Genomic DNA, 24,103 nt, shown 5'->3' with positions numbered 1-24,103 from the left:
CCAGGTCTGCCGCGCCTGCGCGTAACTTTGCGACATGCGCCACCTAGCTTCTGCGCCTGCGCAAAGCCTCACGGGCCTCCACCAGCGCAAGCCTCTCTACAAGTGGCAAGCGCGCGTGCGCACCGAGGACTCTCTGGGAAGCCGTCAGCTGAGGCGGGGCTGGGAATTGCGGCGTTTTATCCCTGGCGGAGGGGCCGGTTTCTAGGGCAAACCTGGCTTTGGGCCTGGGGTTGGTGGTAAAAGTCGTAGTAATTAATTCTAACGGCCTACTGTTTCTTGAACACCTTTTACATTTATTGGCTTGTTTAGTCTTCACATCCCCCCTTCCTGAAAGGTAGGTGTTTTATCCTCATTTTAGGTCTGGAGAAGCCGAGGCGCTGAGAGGGTCAGTGACTTACCGAAGTCCACAGGTGGCGGGGTCAGGTGTGCAGGACGCCAGAGCCCGAGTGTCTAACCAAGCTCCCATTCTGCCGCCGGTGCCTGCAGACGCCGGTTCTCATAAACCGAGAGCTGCAGCTAGAAGTAGCTCCCACCCCTCTTCCCACCCAATATGGCTAAAGAAAACGATAAAATAGATTTAAACAAAATCCAGCTCTGAAGTTGATGATGAGGGAGAGTAGGCCTAACAGCAGTTCTTGGGAGCCCAGACTCACATCTGGCCCTGAAGCTTTGCAAAGATGGGAAGGGTTGTAAAACAGCTATAGAAAAGACCAAAGAAATTTGTTTGTAAATTAAGGCATCCGAACCCCCCCCCCAGGATATGAGACAAGAGGGAGTCTCATGTTGGAAAAAAGGAAAATAAAACGGAATTCATTAGAAAGGCCCTAGAGCAGCCAGCAAAGAAAACCATCAGGCTGTTTTTGGAAATAAATAAAGCTGCTCTTGTTATTTCTCTGAAAGAGATGTAGAGTGATGTTGATAAATGCTATTTTATGTGCAGATGAAAAGCAAAACGAGGCCACACAGCAGCGAGGGTCAAAGACTACCAATGATAAAAGAAAGAGAAGAGGCCTAGCAAAAGGCCATGGCCAGTGCACAGGAGGCCTGAGAAGAAAGGGCTATTGTCGTAGCTTAAGGACAGTGTAATAAAAGGATTTTCCCATTCCTGTACCTAGACTCTCAGATGCTCACAAAATGATGTTTTCTATTGTAATAGCTTACCTGAACTTTAAATGTAAGAGGATCCCTTCCCCCCGTCAAATACAGGTATTGAAATTTACATGAAATAAGAGAATTAAACAGATGAATCTACAGACTATTCTTAATCCATTCAGCTCAGTAGACTCAGAGGTCTTGAAGATTTAATAGATTTAATTTGAATAAAAGAAAATCACAGTTTCAGGAGTCTGTCAGGATTTAAGTTATTGATGTTGTTTCCTTTTGAAATGCAAATCATGGAAAGTCTAGCTCAATTTCAGGAGGAATTGACTGAGCTGCAAATGAGCTTCATTAAGACACAGTTCTAGAACATTACTATTATTGCTTATTTAGAACTTGTTATTCGTAGGTTTTGCTTGGTGTATAATATATAAAAAGCAAAAGTTCTAAAGATCTAGACTTTTGTGAAGAGAAGACAGTCTGTTTTGAATATTTGAAATTTTATTCTCTTTTGACATTAAGCTTTGGAACACTCAGATAATCTACACCATGTTAGTATTCCTATAAGAGAAAACAGGTAAAACAGTATGTAGAAAGCAGAACCAGTAAACCTTATTACAAACATTAGATGTGGTTAAATAATCTGTAATTGTTAAATGTATATTAATTAAATGTTAAAATTTCACATTTTAAAATAATCTTCTACAATTACACACCCATATGCCCAGATTTTAATTAGGCTTCGCAGACCAGAGAAGATAGAATGTGCAAGAGTCAAAGGATAAATACTATAAATATATATTAGTTATATTACCTAGTTAAAGCCATAGTCTGTTATTACAACTATGGATTTATTTTAAAATTTTAATTGAATATATTACTAATAGTGTAGTTGTTGTGTTTTTCAGTGTTGGTAACCTCATTAAAGTTCTTCACTTTCATAGAGTCCAGATTGAGCTGCCAGACGCTGAAATTCTCCTTCAGGGTTAAAAGCTTGTTTCACATCCAAACCTTTACCATTAAGTGCTAAATATTTGCTGAAAGTTGGTCGAACACGTAACTGCTTAGGAGCTGGAAGAGTTTGGTTTTGACGGACTGAAATAGATCACATAGAAGTTGATTCAGAAAACATGTTCTAAACAAGTGGGTTGTACTAGGTATTCAATTATCAGACCAGACAAGAAAAGAAATCAGAACTGTTAGGGGGAAAATCTCTCGCATTTTATACTGTACATTTTTATATTATGCTGAGATTTGTGTTTCTTACTAAATCTTTCTGATTAAGTCCTTTATAACACTTGGATTGATAGGGTGACATACCTGTAACATCTAATCTTGTGTTACATGTGATCACTCCAGCTTCATTAACTGCAGACACAGTGTACCACCCAGCATCTTTCTTGTTTACATCTTTTATCAGTAAAGTAACTCTACCAGAGTTATCATGATATAAACTGGAAAGAAACAATAATAAAAAATTAAAGTATAGGAATTAATTTTCCTGTGAAAGTTTATGATACTTATGATTAAGAAAATGAAGCATCTGGAAGTTCTGAGGCTGTACATAGTCAGTGCCATGTAGCATTGGTTTTATTGAATTTAACTTCCCCCCACTTAATTTTATTTGTGTTATTTCCTTGAGCCGTCTTTATTGTTAGTAAAAAGGTAAATCCTAGCCTACTGTATGCCTTATGTTTTTGATTAGTGGAATCTGGGTTAATGAGCTTTATTATATTTCTCTACATGTTTTAAAACTAGACAAAGTGAGATTACAAATGCCTGCCATTTATAGTGCATTTCAAGTACAACTGGATTCACCCACATAAACTAGAGTTATGTCTAAAAATATTTAGCCTACCTTATTCGGTCAGTGTTGAATTGTACCATTTCATTATTTCTTTTCCAGAAAAGCTTTGGTGGAGGTACAGCTGAGATTTGACATTCTAGCTTCACTGAGTCTCCCTCAAAAACTTTTTTGCTTTGTGGCTTGTAGATGAACATTGGTGCTCTTCTATGTTCTTTTGCTATATATTAATAAAAAATTCAGGTATTTGAAATATTATAAAAAGAAAATAAGTCAAGCCAAGGTATTATGAAATTTGTATGTTGACGTAAAAGTTTTAAAAACACTAGCAAGATTGGAAGCTTTATTTTTTAATATTAAACAACATAGAATACTATATTATTATACCATTTTGAGTTCTAGAACAGTACTTTTGCATTGAATTTACAATCATGTTTCATCAAAGAATTTAAGTGATATTCTCATTTATGTTTCTTCTATAAGGAGGCAACATGAATGGTGGCAGTACCAGACAATTTAGGTTCAAATTCTCTATTTGCTCCACCAGTCATGTCAAATGGGAAAGATTTGTTTAGTTTTTTTGAGGCTCAGTTTTATCTATTGTAAAATAATTACAGGTAATAGTGACTGCTGTGACTACCACACAAAATTACTGTGATGATCAGCTGAGATAATGAATGAAGAAGCATTTTGTAAACTGTAGAATAGCATACAAATATCAGTAATTATTACATCATTTCTTTAATTACCTGAAGGAAAAGAGGAAATAATATCAAAATACTGTAACCCTAGCTTTTCTTAGGGAGAAATGAAATTGAACAGATGCCTGGCAAGGCCTCTTTCAGCTTTAACATTAATATTTCTGGAGTTATTCGCACAAAAAGATTTACTCAAAGTTTAATCACTTGAATTGGATTTGTTTGATTCCCAGATCACTAGGTTTCCCTTAGACTGAGGCCCATTATCACATCATAGAATAATCTTAAAGGTTTTTCATTGATCTAAGTAGAATACAAACTCAAGGATATTGTTCATCCTTTAACTTGATCAATATTTTATATAGTCAGCAATAAATTATATCAAAATATCTCTTCTGCAGTACCATGGCTTAAACCATTACAGATACAATATATATTTAAAGCACTTAAATTCTAATATTTCAAAGTAGTACGTAAGTTTTATAAGAGACTGCCTTACTGAAGACCAATTTGAGAAAGGAGTTTAGCCATACCTGTTTTCTAAAGTAAGTAGGCGTGTTTTTGTTATAAATAGACTCGTATCCTAGTAAATAGAACATCATCTGAGGCTAAAAGTTAACTTTTATATCTCAGTTTTAAATTATATGTGATCATGACAATGCTGTAAAAATAGGAATCAGGTCATTTTAGATGATCTAGAAATGCTTATATCGTTGACTGTTGAATAGTGCAGGGCATTGGGGCACTCCCGCCCCACTGCCGTGCAGTTGAAAATCTGCATATAACTTTTGACTCCTGATAAACTTAACTCCTAATAGCCTACTCTCAACTGGAAGCTTTATTGATAATATGAACAGTCAGTTAACACATATTTTATATGTTATGTGTATAATATACTGTATTCTTATAATGAAATAAATTAGAAAAAAGAAATTGTCATTTAAAAAATCATAAGCAGGTGAAAATAACACAGTATTGTGTTATAAAAAATCTGCATGTAAATGGACATGCACTGTTCAAACATAGGTTCCCTGAGGGTCAACTGTACTGCCTTATTTGATTTGTCTAAAATTGCACCATTTCTTTATTTCCTTTCTTAAAAAGCTTTGGTTCTAGGTCTCTTGTTGAAGTTTCCCTCAAAAATGCTGTTTCTCCTCCCTCCCCTACTCTGCAGCTGTTAGATAAAAATTGGCATTCTCTTGGGTTGTTTAGACATTGACCTTAAATATGAAGTCCTGTGGGATTTTCTTTTTTAACACTTTTTTTTTTTCTTACTACTGCTGGATTTTAAGGAACTCTTGAAGATCCCTCTGAAGGCTTACCCAGGACATCCAGCTGTACAGTAAAGGTGGCTTCTCCTGCTCTGTTCTTGGCAACACATGCATAGGCCCCTGCATCTGAAACTCTGACCACTTCAAAGATGAGTGAATGGAAACCCTTTTCAGACACTATCATTTTGTGAAGGTCATCTGATTGAACTGGTCTTCCATTCAGATACCATGACACATCAGGAGCTGGCAGTCCGCTTACCTGGAAAGGAAGACACAAGAAGGAGATGACAGAATTTTAAATTATATCATCACTGGTACCTATTTGTCCATTTAAAGCTTTTAACAGTTCTAGTATCTGGGTTTGTGATTCAAAATGCGAAACAGGAGCTTAAAAGTGTTTGCTTTCAACAATGTTTTAGCAAAACAGTAGAAATTAAAACTCTTGAAGTCAGTGTAGTATTTTCAGACTACATCAAACCATATCTAGCTCTTTTGTATGCACTCTCAGGCCCTGTAAGATCTCTCAGTTAATATATGTAGAAAATTAATTTATGTTATATAGGTCTCCCCAAGAAAAATGAAGTGATAGGACTTTTTTGGATAGTGGTAACTGTAGTTGAAGTCCCAGAGGGACGAACTTGTGATGCTTGCTAATTTAATGGATGACTTTACCAAAATAGAGTGCTCTTGAGCTGTAATTCTGGTGTTTAAATTCTAGTTTGTTGAGTGTTCTCATATAAACCTTAACAATTAAATCCATACACTGACTTTCATTCACAAGAAATCCAGAAAAATATTTTATAGAAAAATATCTCCAAAATGAGAATAATAAAAATGTCCATCTTTCTAAAGATAACTTCTAGCATGAAGATCTCTTCTAAGCCAGGTGAGCAGGTTGGCTTGAATTTCTTAATGGAGAAAAATTAAAAAGGCATTCTGCTTTAGAAATCCTGTTGGTTTGATAGCTTTACTTACATAGAGTATGTATTGGGGGTAGGCACTATTGTGAGTACATAATGTCTGTTTACTCAGTTAATCCTCATAACAACTTTATGAGATATATTTGTTACTCTGCCATACAGATGAGACAAAAGCACAGGAAGGTTGAGTAACTTATGTAAGGTTACATAGCTGGGAAGTGGCAAAGCCAGGATTCAAACCCGGGTAAGGTTGGTTCCAGAATATTTGTTCTTATCTACCATACGTGCTGCTTGTTACGGTGTGTAGCAGGTTATGAAGAGGAAGAGGACACTTTTCAAAATAGTATCTTGTTGCTATTTTTCCTTCAATATAATTTTGAACTCTTACTTTGAAGTCCATTCTGCAGAATCTTCCTTCTTCAATCGACATGTTCTCTGGCACTTGAATGAAACGAGGTGGGTAAAATTTCTCCTGGATTGCATCCTGATCATTCACATCTCCTCTTGAAGATGATCTGCTTCTACAAAAATATTTTAATAATCACTATACAGGAAAGTTGTCTTTGTTGTTCCTTTTACACAAAGATAGTTTAGCTATCGTATTGGAATCCCCAGAGTCTATGCTATTTAATGTGTCAGTGTAATAACAATAGAGAGAGGCCTTAGGACTGTATTTAGTGATGGCGTATTTGAAGACTATTAGAAATGGTAGCAATTTAGGAAGATCTGGTACAAAGTATACATCTTTACTTCTTTTATACAGTGCTACAAACTGATGAAGAAACTGATCTGTTAAAATGGAGAGTACTTCCCATGGACAGTTCTTATCATGTGCAATGATTTGGTAATTAGTATTCGGTTTTGATTGTCATGAGATATTTGCTTAACATGGACATGTGGTCCTGGTTTATTTGACCAAAACATACAGTTTTAAGCTGAAAATATTTTTGGTAGCAAAAGAGATAGTTCTTTAAAAATTAAAAAAAAATTTATTTACCTTACTTGTGATGTAGGAACTTGCAGTCGTGTGTGTTCTAGGTTGTGCTGTTTGAAATTATAACAAGGTGAGAATGTTAATATGTGGTTACTAGCTTGAAATGAAGCAGAATTAAGAAGTCATAGTTGAAACGAACATTTCTATATTGGCTGTATTTGTGCAGTTATGGTTAATTCCATATACAGTAGATCCTTGAACAATGCAGGTTTGAGCTGCACAGGTTCACTTATTATGTGGTTTTTTTTTTTTTTTTTAAGATAAAATACACTCCAGTACTTTAAATGTATTTTCTCAGCATTTTTTTCCTGTAGCTTATTTTATTGTAATATAGTACATAATACATAAAATGTACAAAATCTATGTTAATCTACTTATTAGTAAGGCTTCTGGTCAACAGAAGGCTTTTAGGTAGTTAAGTTGTTGGAGAGTCAGAAGGTACATGGGGATTTGAACTGTATGGGGGGGGTTGGCACCCCTCACTCCTGTGTTGTTCAAGGATTAACTGTATTAAGTACTTACAATATGGTGCACTGACTTTATAATATTCTAGCAAGAAATGTCCAGAATTAAAAGGACTGTTTAACAGTAATGGTACATGAAAATGAGCTAGACTTTGAATTCATGGTAGTTCATTTTTCGTATGACTGCTTTATAACAAAGAGAAATATGTTCCCCTGGTGTATTTGAAATGGGAGCACATGGTACGGATTGTCCTTTAGTAAAACAGGAATAGACATGAAGTCACTTGTCTTGGCAGTAGATACAAGGTATTATGCCCACTGCTCAAAAGTACACCAACAGCAGTAAACACATATTAGACTGGAAGATGCTTCTCTTTTTAGCTCATGGCACAAAATCACGATGGACACCATGGAAGATATGTGTAGAGTTATGAGAAGGTTTGAAAACAATATTAATTACTTCCTGCTTAATAAAAGTTTATTTATTTATTTATTTATTTTTACAAATAGTTTATTGTCAAGTTGGTTTCCATATAACACCCAATGCTCATCTCCACAGTAAAAGTTTATTTAATTTAAACAAACATCTTTTAGGATTTATATCTGAGTACCAGAAAATTCTTTCCATTTGAGAAAAAAAACAGAGATTGATGGAAATCATAATTAATTGTCAAATACTTAGAGCTTATTTTACGTATTTCACTGTGCTTGGCACAGCAGAGGAGACGAGTGAAAAACATATCCCTATCCAAATATCTGAAAAACACCTATAATCTGAGTATACATTATTTATTTGGGAATAAATATGTTTAATGTATTTGGTCATTTTAAAATAAAAATTCTTACAACTCTTAACAATTTTTGGCTAGTCTTAAGGTTCTCTACGCTGAATGTCAGAAGAACAATTCACTTATCAGATCAACTAATTTTTTGGTAAAAAGTAAAAATAATTTAATTAAACCCAGAAAACCCAAATTAAATTTTTTGCTTTTTCATACTGTAATGATTTAAATATGTATATATTCATATTGAGAGATGTAATCTTTCAGTTTTATATAATTTGGTAACAATTATTAGAATGTTTTAAGTATACACAAAAATCTAAGATGTATCTTTTCTGATTTCATGATACGTTTTGCTATCTCTTTTCTTGGTACTGTCAACTTCATTTTAATGTTGTTAAAGAATGAATGAGAAAAATAATTCATCCTTGTCCTCAAAATCATACACTGTGAATTTATAAGGTAAGCTGTCAATATAACATTGCTTTGAGTTATTTCTACTAATAGAAGTAGGTTTGCATCTTATTCTTACTGTAATCTTTACCAGTCCAGAGTCCAACACACAGTAGGTGCTCCATGTAAGTTAATTGAATGAGTGAATGTATGAACTGTTCATTAGCCAAAAAGAGGTTTAAGTTCTTTTTTCAGTCTCTAGTTATTTGCATGGTTAGACCCTGCTCCATCCTTTTGAGTAGGTCTTGTCACATATAACAGTAACAAAAATCCTATTTTCAGCTTCCAGTATTTAGGAGATTGGAGTCTTAGATACCCAGTTTCATCCCTTTGGTGCCCAGTTTCTTGTGAACTTTTTGGGAAGAGATGAGAGGTAACTACAGAAGGAAGACCACAGTAACAGTTCAGTCTGTCTCTCCAACTGAATATTTATCTTTAGGGTTACATTTACATGTTAGAATGAAGTTGATCAGGATCAAGCCTGTGAGATATTCACTTTATGCCCTCCATAAAGCTTATACGTTTGTGGAAAAGATCTTTTTGTTAATCTTTTGTTAGTCTTGAGCCATTACTCAAGGCTTTTTAAAGTTTTTGTTGTTGCTTGTTTTATTTTTAATAAGCATTTTTGAATACAGAAACTAAGGGAATTGGATATTTCATTAGTTACACAATTTTATTTTATTTTATTTTTTATTTATTTTTTTAAAAAATGTTTTATTTATTGCTAGGAGAGAGAGAGAGAGCGTGAGCAGGGGAGGGTCAGAGAGAGAGGGAGTCACAGACTGAAACAGGCTCCAGGCTCTGAGCTGGCAGTCAGCACAGAGCCCGACGCGGGGCTCGAACCCACAAACCGCGAGATCATGACCTAAGCGAAAGTCGGACGCTGAACCGACTAAGCCACCCAGGCGCCCCACACAATTGTATTTTAAAACATTGAAATGATTAGCAACTTCTTATGAGAAAAGGTTATAATTACTTTGGTTTAGAGTTTAAAACTTCTTTTAAAGATTTACAACTCATAAATTCTCTATCCATGTGGACAATGGAAGAAGAATCCTAGGTGTAATGGACCTCTAAAGGTCCAGATGGAGAGTGACACTGTTAGCCTTCTGGTGTTTTGACTTTGTGACATTTCATATGCAGATATTAGAACACCAGAAAATAGAGTAAAATTTTAAATTTCTCTATACAATTTGGCCTATTGTGGACTCTCCTTTTTATATGTAATGGAGCATGGAAGTGATTGACTTTTGCCTCAAACAATATTAATAAGCATTTGGAAAAACAGACATTTGAAAATGACACTAAGGAAAAATACTCCAATTAGTTAAAGATTATTTTAATTTACCTGTGGTGAATCTTGTGCTTCACTGTCATTTTGAGCTTGAAACACAGCAGCTGCATTCTGTGGTCCTAGCAATCTGCGAGCCATCTTCTCCTCGTATGTTAGCCGCTTTAAAGAAATCAATCATTAAGGAGAGAGTAATGAGACTTAATAAAAGTTGCTTGTACACCTTTACCTTAAAACCACCAAGAATTCTACCAAGGAAGGATAATTCTGTCTGTTGAATTAGAGCTATATACTATAGTTTTAAAACTTTTTCATTCAAAGCATTTCCCTTCCATTCTAGTGCCACTTTCCTCATCTGTAATATTCACTTCTGTCTTCTTCTTGCTCCTAGGAAAGGCAGGCATAATTACCCTTAAGTAAGGCTCTCCCAAGTAAAGGGAAATTCTTCATGTTTTTTGTCCTGCATGTTGCCATTGATTCCATCTGTGAATATAGTACTGAATATCCCCACATTGAGAAACAACTTTTATTAAATGAACACTGAATATTTGATTTAATTTCTGGTTGAAAGCATTGCACCTGATGTGTTAGATGTATTTGGACTGAAGACATATGGTACTGTTTCAAAGAGAAGTGACTAATACAGTGGGTATAGTAAGAGTTCTTTCATAAATATCATGACTGTCCATCAGTAGTATACACCAAGGTACATGAAGAAGTCAAGGTGAGTGACAGTATCTCCTATTGGTTATTTGATCATCAGATATATTTTATGAAAGAGTAATGCTTAAAATGGAAAATCTTCAGATTTCTTTTTCTTTTTTTACTTCATTCTTTTATTTTACATTCTTCTTTTGCATCCTTCTTTTACTACTGAAAACCAATAGGTTATCTTATGCAGAGTATTTGGTATTGTATCTGAATATCCCCTTTTGTAGATACTCCTATCCCTTGTAGATTGTATGGACAAAGATCTGTGAGACAGAAAGAAAGAAAGATTTTACAGTTTAATTGGCTTTTTATACAAAAGAGACATTTTGCTTACTTGATTTCCATTATGAAGAAGGCTGTCCTTGGATTTTAGCTTTCTCTCCAAATCTTGAATCAGAGCTTCTTTTGATCCTTGTATTTCATGGTCAGGAGTCCTTGGTGTGGGCTTATTAGCATTTGCACTTTGGGATGGTTTAGCATTTATAGGTTGGCCAACTGAGAGTTGTTGATAGCTTTAAAAAAAAAGAAAAAATTTTTCTTTGAAGTTTTTATTTATTTTGGTAATCTCTACCCTCAGTGTGGGACTTGAACTTAGGACCCTGAGGTCACGAGTTATATGCTCTTCTGACTGAGCCAGCCACGCACCCCAGAAAAAAAGATTTTTAAAACAGATCCTCAAAGTACAATATGATACTAAAGTAGACTTGACCTTATTTTGTCAGTTACTTTTTGATAGTTGAATCTACCACCATTTAGTACTGGTAGTATTAGTATTATTAAAAACACCAATTTCCTAATAATAGTCAAGAAGGATTTAATAAGAATGGTTACCAGCTTTTTTTTTTTTTTTTGTCTTGCCAAATTAAAATTCAGTGGCAGGAGGAACAAATTAGATTAGGCATAAGGAGGATGTTCTTCCTCAAAGATCAGTCCTAAAGAAGTGAAGGTAAGTCTAGTTAATAGCAGTTTGTGAGCCCTTCCAATCTTGTAATTGAGTTTGGTAAATTTGATTTATGGGTAGATACTACTCAGATCCCTGTGATCTCATGTTGATAGTTTGAAGTTGGTGGTGGTGGGAGTATCTACACCAGAGAAGTAGGTAAATACCAAAAATCATGGCTCCTTTCTCCAGAGCTGTAAAACATTCTAGTATAATTACTGGCATTTAGTAACTATTCTTTTGGCTTTGAATGGAGTGTACAGTTGTCATAGTCTCTGGCTTTCCTATTAATTTCCAATTCCTGTAAATTTCCTATTTTACAAAATTCAAGTGTAACAAATTGCTTTTACAGTAATGATGTTTTCTTCAACATTGCTAAAATGATTTTTAGGGAAAGAAAGGAATGATTAGAGGAGGAAGGAGAAAGAAATGTAACCTGAATGAGAAGGTGGGTTGGGGAAAAAGAAAGCAAATTTGAGTAACATTGAAGAGTTTGATTTAAATCTGTATTATAAATTCTAATCCTATATTATCTGGAAAGATGTTTTTCCTCTCCCTGAGTTCTCCTGTTGATTCTGATAGAGTATAGGAGTAGTACTTAGGACCTCTTGTGTTAGTTTTATAAGGTAGCTTGTCCTTCACAGTTGTTTGTTCAGATTTCACCTAGTTTATTCATTTAGGGCCCTGCAGGTGTGCTTTTATATCTGTTTAGTGCGGGAAAACTAGCCACTGCTCTCAGTGAATATTTTAGTATTATCATAATAAATGTTCTCCAGTTAGCAAGATGAGGCATTCTGGGTCTGTTCTCTGACCTGTTCCTTTTGAGATATCCTCAAGGGTCATTAATAACAACTTATAAGCTAAGTGGTAATGTATCTCCTCCAAGAGAAGCTAGAGTTTTAATTCTTGCAGGCTTTGGGGACTTGGTTAGTAATCTCTAGATTGTAAACATACTCAAGTAAAAAAAATGGCTTATTACTCACCACTGTAATGTTTATTTTCACTAACACGGAGTCTGGGTATAGGGGATACTTTATCTCTTGAATGAATGAATGTTTTTCATTTGATTCAAGATTCTCTGTGTTGAAAGTTGATGGTGTACATTTCTCCTCCTTACATGCCAGGTCTTTGAGGCTGTTTATATGTAATGCTTAACTAAAAGTCTGATTTGTTCAGTTAAGTAAATAGCTAAACAAAATGTTTAAATAAATAGTTGTGTTTATGTTTTCTGTTTTTTGTTTTTTTTTTAAAGTAGGCTTCATGTCCAGCGTGGAACCTAGTACCGGGCTTAAACTCACATCCCTGAGATCAGACCTAAGCTGAGAGACCCACAATAGGCACCCTGTTTTTTTGTTGGTTTTTTAAAGATTGAATTCTCATGTCAGAGTGGTAAAATTCCTTTCGTGTTAAAAATCTCCCTATTTTTCTAACTGTATGGAGCTATAATAGCCTATTTTTCTTAATGTTAGCCTACCATCTTTATAGAAGTCACATGCTTATTAAAGTGAGTTAGAATTAAACAATTTTGTTTTTAGGCTGTTATGTTATAATGGAGTCTATTTGAGAAATCCTGAGGGATTATTAAAATCAGGCCTGAGAATCACTGATGTGTATGTCACCTAGTCATTTTATTCACTGAATACCCATATCAGTTTAGATGGTCTAAATGTTAAGACTAGATATATGCTCATGTTTATAAACTCGTATTCCTTCCCTCTGCTTTATAGGTCTTTTTCCCCCCTATCATTAATCACCTAAATCCTTAATTTTGCTATAGGTCATACATCTGAATCACCATGCGGGTAAGGCACACTTGCTGAATGTCACACAGCAAGCTTTTTGAATGGACTAATTAGAGTTCTCCTCAATTACCAGTTTATGGTTTGATCAGCTGAATAAAATGTTTGCTTAAAGGTTTCCTACAGATGAAAAGCTAAATAAAGCTTTCAAAGCAATCTAGGTCAGAATCCAAGGGATTATTTTAGGAGACTGGGCAAACTTAAGCCCACCATAACAATGAGGGAGCTGTGCACACATGTTCAAAGGGCCAGAGCTTTGCACCATGTGCAGCTGGACACTGAATGGGTATCAAGTGGCTGTGGGAAGATTAAAAGAGTTATCTGTGGTTGCTGCAAATGGAACAGCTAAAGCTGTACATTTGATCTCTGGTTTGGGGACCTCCTATGCTTTATTTCTTATCCTCCATTTTTGCCTTTCTCTCTTAGTTCTGTGCACAGAGCTAGGAACGTGGTTGTGGTTCAGGAATATTTACTTGATGGCTCTCATTATTTGGAATAGGATTGAAAGACTACTAAGAAAAATAGTAGTGTCAGAAAATGTTATTTTAGGTTTAAATGTGCTTCATGTAGGAAATTTGAAAAATAATGGAAAGCTAGATGGAAAATGATCATTTGGCTAGATTGTAACCAAGAAAAACCTACATTGTATGATAATGGGCATAATAGGAATTTTGGAGGGAAGAGAGAGAGAGAGAGAGACCTTAAAGTCTTCTTTAAAAAAATATTAGGTCAAACCTATAAGAATGCCGTTTTTGTAGGTGAAAAATAGTTGGCTATCAGCTATTTCAAATGGGTCAACCTAGTATCTATGGGATTCTAACAAATGTTTTTGACTTTCCTCGTTTTTATTTTCTAAAATGTTGAAAAGAATTCTTTGCAGATTGAATTGCTGTAGTCCATTAAACTTAGCTTCCAGAGTTGTCACCAGTAGTAGAAATCTCTAGAAAAATTGGCTTTTGGGAATACTGAGAGAATTATCAAGAATCTAAGCAAATCTTTTGATAAGCCTGCAACAAAACATTCCATCAGGCAGTTTTTCAGATGTCTCTGATTTGATTATCTGATGTTTTAGCCAGCCGAGGGACAGGAAAACTGATAGCTCTCGGTTTGCATAAGCACAAAGTATTCAGTTCATGTTTTAAAAAAAGCACAACCACTGTGTCCTTATTCATATCAAGTTCTCCTAGGATAGTTTTAGGCTTTGGAAGTAGTACATGCTTGCATAAGTCTCCAGGTATTCTCTTTATTTAGACTGGACAGTCAGCTCAACCAATTTGAACAATGTGTTGTGTTTTTTTTTTTTTTTAATTGCCAAAGGAAACCTTAAGGTCATTTATCAATTCACGCCTTTCTTCTTCTGATCATAGCAAGGAAAATTTATATACTTCACTGATGGAATCCCAGATTTTCATTAAACAAACAAACAAAACATGTTTTTAAGCCAAGTGATTGTTCAGGATCAGAGGGGAAAATGGATAGGAAGAAAAGACTAATAAGACTGAGAAGAAATTGAATAGCCTCTGCTTATGTGAGAGGAAATCCTATCTGAGGAAGAGCAGACAGGTGCTCTTCATCTCAGCTGAGCCCAGAACGAGAGCAATTAAATTTATAGCATGAGGACCTTAGCTGAGAACTGGGAGAATAGCTCACTGTTCTTGGGTATATTAGAAATCTTCTTTTATTGAAGATGGAAAATTATAGGTAAGTAATTGTATGGGATAATAGATGATTTGGGTTTAGCATAGTCTGGACACTGGAGAGTGAGTCAGATGACCCCTTGCTGCCAGCACCCTGGTTCAAGGTGTTTTAGGAGAATTATGAAAGAGACCTTAAGGTTCCATTGCCTTTTAAAATACTGAATAGTGAACTAGAGCATACTCCCCCACACTCTTCAGATACAAACTCAGTGTATATGCAGTATCAGTTCTTATATATAAAAGATTCACTTACTTGGTGTCCACATTGGAAGGAGTTTTACTGCTACTATAATCAGACTGTGATGGTAATATGGAGCTGAGAAAGCTGGCTGGGGACTGGTTATAGGTGGCTGTAACCCTTTGGCCTGGGTTGGAGCCAGCATACTGCTGGGTAGAAGCAGGGAGAGCAGAGGAAGACATGGTGATGTGAGAGCTCACTGTAGAGGAGGCAGAAAATCTTTGCTCTGTGCATTGGCGGGGCTGGATGATAATGGAAGACTGTTTGGTCTGACTAGAGTAGCTGGAGGTTTCTGGGCCGGGAGGCTGTAGTCTGGAGCCACATGGGTTTTGGGATTGAATGAAGTGTTTTGGACGTTCGTAGTTAAACATGCTTAGCTGGTATATGGAAGATGAAGGCAATTTGTTACTATAATGATTTGTTCCTCGAGGGGTGGGATCCTGAATTTGGGGTGGAAAGCCTGGAATCACAGAAGGTCTCAAGGAATCTGAAGCAACTGTGGTCAGCCCCTCCTTGTTGAGATCCTGGGAATACTGTGCTCCTGTATTTGATGGAGTGGCCTCTTGAAGAATATTGTTCCTTCAAAAGGAGAAAATGATTCAGTTACAATATTTGCATAAAAAACAGTACTGTTTAACATTTTTAGGAGCGTATATGCTGTTTTTTTGGGGGGTGTGCTTAAATGCTTTCAAGGTCACCTCAAGGTGGACCTTTCCTGACTTCTAGACTTCTTCCTTTCTTTATCTTTGTCTTTGTACAAATGACTTTTCTCCTGAGAACCAAAAAAAAAAAAAAAAAAANTTTGCCACTGAAAACAAAAAAAAAAAAAAAAAAAAAAATTCATTTTTGTTGGTTTGCCTCTGGGTGATTCTTAAAGCATGTCCAGGGGCTTCAAGTTACAGAACATAAAGTTTGAGTTTTCTGTGGCTATTTATGAAAAGAAATTCTCTGTTACTGCTCAGTGTGATAATTTTATGGCCTTAAGATTAGATTTTGTCTAGAGGGTATAATTTCATTAACCACAGAGATTTATTTAAATTATTAGCAATTAAATATCTAAGTTGTCAGCTTCCATACAATCTGAATTCTTCCCATTGCTCATGAAAACCAATGAGCAGCTCTTCTAATACACCAGTTAATGAATGTCCTGGTGATCTGTGATGAATGATGTCTTGATAGATCAAGGGGAACAATATGCTTTTTTATAAGGAAAGGTGAATGTGCATATTCACTCCTTCACCCTTTGGCAATTTCTTAAAGTAGAGGGGACAGGTATAACCATTATTGTCAGCTTTGAGTGTATTTATTTTAGCTTTCAGTGTACTGCCTTTTTTTCTCCCTTTGATTCCAAATTGACCATAGTATCAAACTAGAAGGTAATTAAGGAGTATGTGTGTCTTTCTGTGTGTATATGTCTTACTGACTACATTGCAGAGCCATATATAAATTTTTTAAATTATTTTTAGATTATACTATCTAGTTACTGGTGTTGATATTCTCTTAATTATTTAGTTTTACTTTTGATTTTACCTATTATGTATTTTAGACTAATTTTGAAATTGTTTTAGCTTCTCTCTTTTTCTTTTGAAATGGCAGACAAGAATGTAGAGAAGGAAGTAAGGCAATATGAAACTAGTGTATACCTTACCAAAAAGGAGGGATGCCATTTCTCTTACTTAGCTCTGCATTGATTCTTCTCACTTCCCCATTTTTCCTTAGATGAATCATTTGCCCCTAAAATCAACCTTGAGGGTCATATTTGCCTCTGATTTCTTACATTAGTATGGTAAATCTAACAAGCAGAACTATATATGGACATTATACAAACAGACTAACCCAATGAATTATGGCATTGATTCTGTCTTTATTTAAAATATCACATAATTTGGTTCAACATACATTTAATTTTACATAGTATAAGGCAACTCTTAGATAATGATATATCAAACTATTAACTGATACCAAACTGTCATCTTTGAAATTAAATCTTAAAATTGTTTAATTTCCTAGCTTGAAGAATGTATCATTTTTAATGAAAAATTTCAGATGAAATAACTTCATCCCAACGCTGTACATATAGTTTAGAATTAAATTAAAACTAGCAGTCTTAGGGGTGCCTGGATGGCTCAGTCGGTTGTGTCCAACTCTTGATTTTAGGTCAGGTTCATGAGTTTGATCCCCTCTTTGGGCTCTGCACTAATAGTGCAAGGCCTGTTTGGAATTCTCTCTCTCCTCTCTGCCCTTGCCCTTCTTGTGTGCACGCACATGCATGCACACGCGTGTGTGTGTGCGCTCTCAAAAAAAATAAAGTAAAAAAAAATCAAACAGACCTAGCAGTTTTAGGAAAGAACAAAGGCAACTCAATAGACAAGAGAAAGATTCTGTTGAAAAAGAACACTTAAAAAACCTTAATTTCAAGTTTATGAATGCAAGCATATTCAACTAGAGTGCATTTTAGTAATTAACTATATTAGGCCTTTAAACTGTTGGAGGAAAACATCCAAAAGGAGGTTTTAATTAGATCTTCTCAAAAAAGGACTCTATTTGAAGGCAAGTAGTTTTGTAGTTATGGGCTTATTCATTCCATTGCAGAATTGAATCCACATTTAGATCTGAAATTCCTTTTTAGGAAGGCAAATTATTCAGATTCATTTCAAATGGCAAGGGATAAACTGTGTAACAAATAGCCAGTAGATATTTTCCAGAAAGTTCCCTATTTTTCTTTACATATATTTTTAAAATATCACCAGTCTCATACATTTTGGTATTGGTCTTCATAGTTAACAATTACTGTTATTTTTCAAAGCCCAGTTAAAAATTTGTTCTTTCAAAAGTTCCATTTTACTCATATCTCAACAATATTTTATTGTTTAAATAGATACTCTAAGAAGCTTTTCTTCATGTTTGTAGTTACTGTTCAACAATTTAATTCTATAAGAGATTCTCTTACATGACAGTATCATTTTATTCCAATTAATGTTAAATACATTTGAAAGATTTTATAAGGAAAATATTATGCAGTCTCCTATTTTAAGAATCCTGACTTTTTTCCCTCTCGCTGTTAGAGTACAGACAGACTTGCACAAAAAACTAATTGAGGATATTTTAAAGCCCTAGGACATCGCTAAAGTTATAATCAGACCAAGTATCCTTTTTCAAGGAAAAATGATGATCTAAAAATATTGACACACAACTGTCTTTCCTTGTACCCTTTCTATAATACCTTCCTGTTTCAGTGGAATGAATAGTTACTTCCTTATTAAATATTTGTATAATAACATTATAATGTTGTGACTTTCAAACTTTTTATGTGACTATTATCTTTGTACACATTCCTCTGATTTGGACAAAAAACCAAAACCAAAACCCAAAACTGTAGCAGAAATAAAGGTGGGACTTACCCGTCGTTCCAGAGGGTGCCAGCTGGGTTTAACCCACTATTGAAGGGAAGGAAGAGGCATCCCCTTCCCTCACAGACTAATCTAGTGGCTCTGTGCTTAGTATTATAGCACCAGTGACTTTTATCAGCTGCCAAACAGTGACATCTGATGTGCTTGCCTGTCTACCTACCTATGCTGGCATGTCAAAGTAAGAGTCCACAATCTAAACAATATCTCAGATGTCTTAGTGATATTTAAGGAGTGGGATTACATGAGCTTCTCTTGCAGGCCTCTTTATTTTAGATGTGAATTTTGACTGTGAGCTTTAGCAGGCTCATGCAGGAGGAAAGGCAATGAATTGGGAAATGGAAAAAACTATAAAGCAAACTCAATTTCTTTATTGTGGTGGGGGCTTTGAATGTTCCCTGTTTGAGAAAGGACTAAAAGGGAAACCATATCCTAAGACTGACGTCCTGTCCAGTAAAAATTCTCCAGAAATAAGACCAGTGATTGATGGGCTTCAAACTGATTTGTATTGGATAGTTGTTCATCTGAAGGCTTTACCCCCCTCTCCTCTTGCCAAATAGAAACAGGGGTGGAGCCAAGTTTAAGCAGTTTGTTTCAAGAGAGGGTGTGGTCTGGGTAAAGGCAAGAGAGCCGGTGATGCTGTCATGTCACTGGGAAGGTGGGGATGTGGAGAAAGATGATTTGGTTTCTTAGCAAGTTTCCTGACTCTGTATGGCATAGGCCTCGTCAGCCTTGTTCTTTTATTCTTAAAGAGTTTTGAAACACTTAAGAAATTAGTAAATAAACAGTTTAGTTTAGGGCTTTCTGCCATCAACTCTCATTTCTTCATCTTCCTTAACTCCTAACAGTTGTACAGTTTCCTTTGTCTTTTCACTAAGGAAACTGTGTTGGTATTTAGGTCTAAATTTTTATAGAGAAGTAAATAATTACATGGGAAGAAGCCTTCAAATCAACAGCAGAACCGGTAAAGAGGAGTAGGTGACATGAGGATCAGGTCAGTTGAGTGGAATTATCCCCATTTAGTTGGTTTCCATTATGGTATGTTTCTATATCTATCTATATCTATATCTATATATCTATTACCCTCGCTCATGGATGCTCTAATGTTCATTTAATTACTATGTACATTAAGGTCCAACCAGTAGATATTTGAATGCATATGAGCCATATAAAATTCTTCACAGCTGACCATGTAGGTGTATCTTCTTTTGGTGTTCAGATAACATTTGATAATTGCTTCCTGGGCACACAGCCATTACTTAGTGGAAAAGGCATACTAGACTGGATGAGTAGGTGTTTGCCTACCAAGCCTTATTTCAGGAATTTCCCAAAATATTTCTCTACATCTGCTCACTGATATTTCAGATCCCATTAATAGGGACAAAGCCTTTTAATTCCAATTAGGGACACTTAAAATTTAAATGCAGGTGACAATAAAAGCAGCAAGAATAACCAATAAGCATGGCATTTACTATGAGTAGGGTGCTGTTCTAAACACGTTAAATGTGATATATATGGCTTGGTATATATGATTCTTGGTTTTTCTAGAGAACAGAATTTAATTAGGGCAAGGAAGAGGAGATGCTAGATTGAGGTCTCTTAATACCTAAAAGTTTAAGATGTATCCTGTCAGCCAAGTAGGGAAGATGCCCAGGACAAACTATAGAGTCCCTCATATCACCTAGGGCAGATTCTAAACCATATAGTACAGGAAGAATTTTAGTCCCATTTACTTTTTATCCTTTACACTTTATCTCACCCCCCCCCCATCACCAGGCTTTTATAAGATGTCATTTGGTTATAGTGTAATAGCTCCATGGTATATTTAGGCTAAGTTTTCCCCTACAGTCAGGGGCTCACAGGCTGATTTTGGAAAGGTAAGGGAGGTCTTCTTTAATGGCCCCATTCTCAGAAGTTAGTGGTCTATATTTAATAATCTGTTAGGAATCTATTTTTTAATGTTTGGTTTGCTTTTTTGGAATGGTGTTTTACGTTTCCTCACGAATATGGCTATTTGAATGGTTTAATTGCTTATTTGACAAAAAATTGTCCTAAAAACTGGAAGAATCAGATGTCAGGTGAGTGAAGTATATTCCAACCTGTCCCCAAAGAAAGCTTTTTCCATTTCTTTCTCTGTATTATCAGCTATGGCCTTTGGTGAATCATTCTAGTGTCTCACAATATGTATGCAACTTCCCACTTCTCACTGAACCGTTAAGGGGATTCTTTCTCTCCCATCGTCACTGGAAGGGTGGGGTGGCTTAGCTGTTTAGCTCTCGCTCATTTGTCCCTTCTTTGTGTACAGCCCTTGTTGTTTTTTAAAATATAAAGTATATATTCTATTGTAGAATAGTGCTGTGAGCTTTGCCTAAAGTCAGAGGTCAGATGTGTGTGATGAAGCTAATTTCTGCTGTATCAACTGAGAAGGCAAATACCACATTGAGGATGAAAGGACTAAAGAGTAAAGAACACTTCATTTATTTTCAGTTTATGCGCAGTTCACTATGATTACTGAACTTCCATCCCACTGTAGCACTTATAATTTGATATCTCCTTTTGAGCACTTGATTCTGTTTTCTATTCTTTTCAAGTGAGAAATAATAATAGACATTCCTCTAGGTTTGGAGTCAAACGGTAAAAATGATAACATTTATTTGTTTAATGTTCTACAACTTTGTTGACACATTAACCTTCTTATTATCTGTTTTGAAGACCTGAGTGTGAGTGCCCACTCTACCAAATACTTGCTGTGTAACCTGAGACAAGTGGCTTAAACTCTCTGAGCTTTAATAATTAACTGAAAAGCAAAGATGGTATCTGCTTTACTAACCTAATGAGACGGTTGCTGAGAGACTCAGATGAAACAGGAAATCATATGATGGACTATTACATGGTATAATATATCTCCTCAACCAAGTTAAATGTTTACTGAGGGAGGGAGTATTGATAATGTTTTTTTATCTTTCCTGGGACAATGTAGCTCATAGTTGACATTCACTAAAAACTTGTTAACTTTTATGGAACTTTTGTTCAATAATTTTTCCCACAGACGGTTTTGTTAATGGAAAAGGTGGTAATCTCCTGTGAAAAGTACTATATTATAAATTCAGCGTCCTTTTAAGTCTTAAAGGTTCACTGCAAAACACATGAATTTCTGGAGAAAAGTTTTAGGTATCTGTATTGGTTGTCTTCCCAAGGGAAGTCTTACATAGAAACTAACAATCACATAGGATGTGCTTAATAAATGTTTGTTGACTAAATTGCAGTCTTTTGTCCCACACACCCATTCTTCTTTGGCCTCATGAGAAATCTTTATTTATAAGGGCAGCTACTCTCCACGCAACTAGAGATCACAGAAGCTAAAGGGGTTCCAGGAGACTAACTGAGGAATCACAGTCATAGGTTATTATTGCAGATACATTGATCCTAAGAAAAAACTTAGGAAGTTTTTGCAGTGAAGTAATAGCTACTATTTAATGAATTCCTACTATGTGCTTCACATACGTTGTTGCAGGTCTGTTAATCTCCAAGTTCAAATTCTTTCTTTCTCTTTCTTCATTGTAAGAAACAGTTGGAGAAGTACCTTTTCCAGAGTCACAAAAGCCTGAGGAAGCAGTCCTCAACAATATCAGCCAGTCATCTACAATTTTAGTCCTTTGTAGAATGGGGTGCTTCATGTATTTGACCTCTGATTCCTTTTTTCTTTANATGACCTAAGCGAAAGTCGGATGCTTAACCGACTAAGCCACCCAGGCGCCCCAGAAATCTCTTCTTAAAAGAGATTCCAGTATCTTTTATTTTGTAACTAATAGATGCTCATTTAGATACTGGAAAATAGGCAAGAATGTTCATTTTTTAAGTTTTACTTAAGGTGTTTCTCGTAAATTTAATCTAAAGGTAACTTTAGGTTGGTAAAATATTTAGTGGAATGCATTAGATATTGGTAAAACAAAATTTTAAATGACTTTTAAGTATCAAGTTTTAGTTTTTTTAGTTTAGTTTTTTTTGTTTTTTGTTTTTTTTTTTTGTTGTTTTTTTTTTTGGTCACTGTTTTGGTTTGAGGTTTGTGTTTGAGTATTGGAGATGGTAGTGGATTGTGTTTTAAACATAGCCTGCTTGCCAAATTCACCAAGTTAACTTCACATTTATACAGTTGTGCATTTTAGATGCAAGGACAATTCTATCTGTTTTCTAAGACAACAGGAAGAAACTTATATCACAAAGTGTTTTATGTATTTATATTGAGATAGGATCCTGAATTCTTTTGGAGAAAAAAGATTGTACTTTTTAAAATTCTTGTGGCATTTCAACATTAAGTTTTAAAAAAGAAGTCTCTGTAATAAACCCTTAAATGTGGATCTAAGCACACGATTTACTGTTTCAGCCCTGGTGAAATATACAATGGAAGACAAGGGTCTATGATGGTTAAGTCATTCGCCACAAATGCAAGCTCCCTCAGGGCAAGAATTTTGTCATGTACAATGTCATATCTGCAGGACCAAGAACATTTGTTGAATGAGTGAGTGTTAGGTCTGTCTGCCCTTACCGTTGTGGTTGTAGCTCAGTGGAATTTTCATTGCAGAAATCCTCCTTTGGAGCCTGGATCTCATGTTCATTGTGACTGGATGGTTCAGGAATAGTTGAAATAATGTTCATTGGGGTATCACCTGCATTTTTGTCCTTTGTGTAGCTATCACTGCTCCAAGGAAAGGAGGCCATTTCTGAAGAAAGTTTCCTCATGGGTAACTTTGGAGAACTCTCTGGTTTCTCCACTTCTCCTTCTGAAAAATATTATTATTCACTAACTTACAAAAGAAACAGAATTTTCCTCCTGGCTCATGACTGAATTGGAGCAGGGGCATCCTGAAGAGCAATTACCTGGGGAAACAAAGAGTCTTGCTTTAGAGACTGCAGTCCCAGCCTCATTTTCTGCAATGCACTTAAATTCTCCAGAGTCTTCAGGAAATGCTTCTGTGATAATCAAGGTGCAGATTTCCTCTGGAAAGGCAAGAGATTCAACTTAAACAGAGTTTTTGGAGACCCAAGTTAATCAACGGAGAGTAGGTACTAGGAATGAATAGCCTATTTCTGAATTTTTAAAAAATCCCATCTGATTAGACTTTTTGTCTTTCAGTGGGCTGCTGATAATGTCTTAAAAATACAGCCTAGTACTGATTCTCTATCACCTGTCCTGTCTTTCTGACGCATCTTTTTACTATCCTGTGAGTTCCTTGAAAGCAAGCATCACACTTTATTTCCTGACTTCTAGATACCTGTAGCTTTATAGTGTTTAGCATGAAGGTCCTATAGAAAGATTTTCTGAACTGACCTAAAATTTATCATTGCCAGAATAATTCGACCTACTGTTAGTACAGTGATGGCCACTGTGTGATGGGCACTACTCTACTTCTTGGACAGTCAACAGCTTGCGTGTTTGTTGGCAGGATATCTCCTTACTGCCTCTGTGTAGAGCTCAGTCATACATGAGAGGATGAATACACACTCTGTGATGACAGGGACCTCCTCAGTGCCAGGA

The 24,103-nt window shown here is 35.6% G+C and overlaps 1 protein-coding gene and 2 long non-coding RNA genes across 3 annotated transcripts in view; 2 read left to right on the top strand and 1 right to left on the bottom strand.

The window, feature by feature from the left end:
• The first annotated feature begins 154 nt into the window (after positions 1 to 154).
• LOC144235219 (uncharacterized) lies at positions 155 to 7,742 on the top strand. Its single transcript, XR_013336165.1, has 2 exons — positions 155 to 334; positions 4,893 to 7,742. It is a non-coding gene; the product is annotated as an uncharacterized LOC144235219 (long non-coding RNA).
• MYOT (myotilin) lies at positions 1,993 to 23,223 on the bottom strand. Its single transcript, XM_077768690.1, has 10 exons — positions 23,114 to 23,223; positions 15,176 to 15,739; positions 10,821 to 10,998; positions 9,833 to 9,937; positions 6,789 to 6,835; positions 6,180 to 6,312; positions 4,923 to 5,130; positions 2,957 to 3,122; positions 2,419 to 2,552; positions 1,993 to 2,193 (listed from the first exon to the last, which is right to left on the bottom strand). The coding sequence occupies exons 1-10, from the start codon at positions 23,221 to 23,223 to the stop codon at positions 2,021 to 2,023; spliced, it is 1,818 nt and encodes a 605-aa protein (XP_077624816.1). The 3' UTR covers positions 1,993 to 2,020.
• LOC144235220 (uncharacterized) overlaps positions 8,434 to 24,103 on the top strand; it is a 54,353-nt gene continuing 38,683 nt past the window's right edge. The window contains exon 1 of the long non-coding RNA XR_013336166.1: positions 8,434 to 8,493. This is a non-coding gene — a long non-coding RNA (uncharacterized LOC144235220). The remainder of the gene's footprint in view (positions 8,494 to 24,103) is intronic.

The sequence above is a fragment of the Crocuta crocuta genome, unplaced genomic scaffold, assembly GCF_008692635.1.
Source record: "Crocuta crocuta isolate KB4526 unplaced genomic scaffold, BGI_CrCroc_1.0 scaffold64, whole genome shotgun sequence".
NCBI lineage: Eukaryota > Metazoa > Chordata > Mammalia > Carnivora > Hyaenidae > Crocuta > Crocuta crocuta.
Note: the sequence above shows the minus strand (reverse complement) of the source record. Positions and strands in the feature narration are given on the sequence as shown.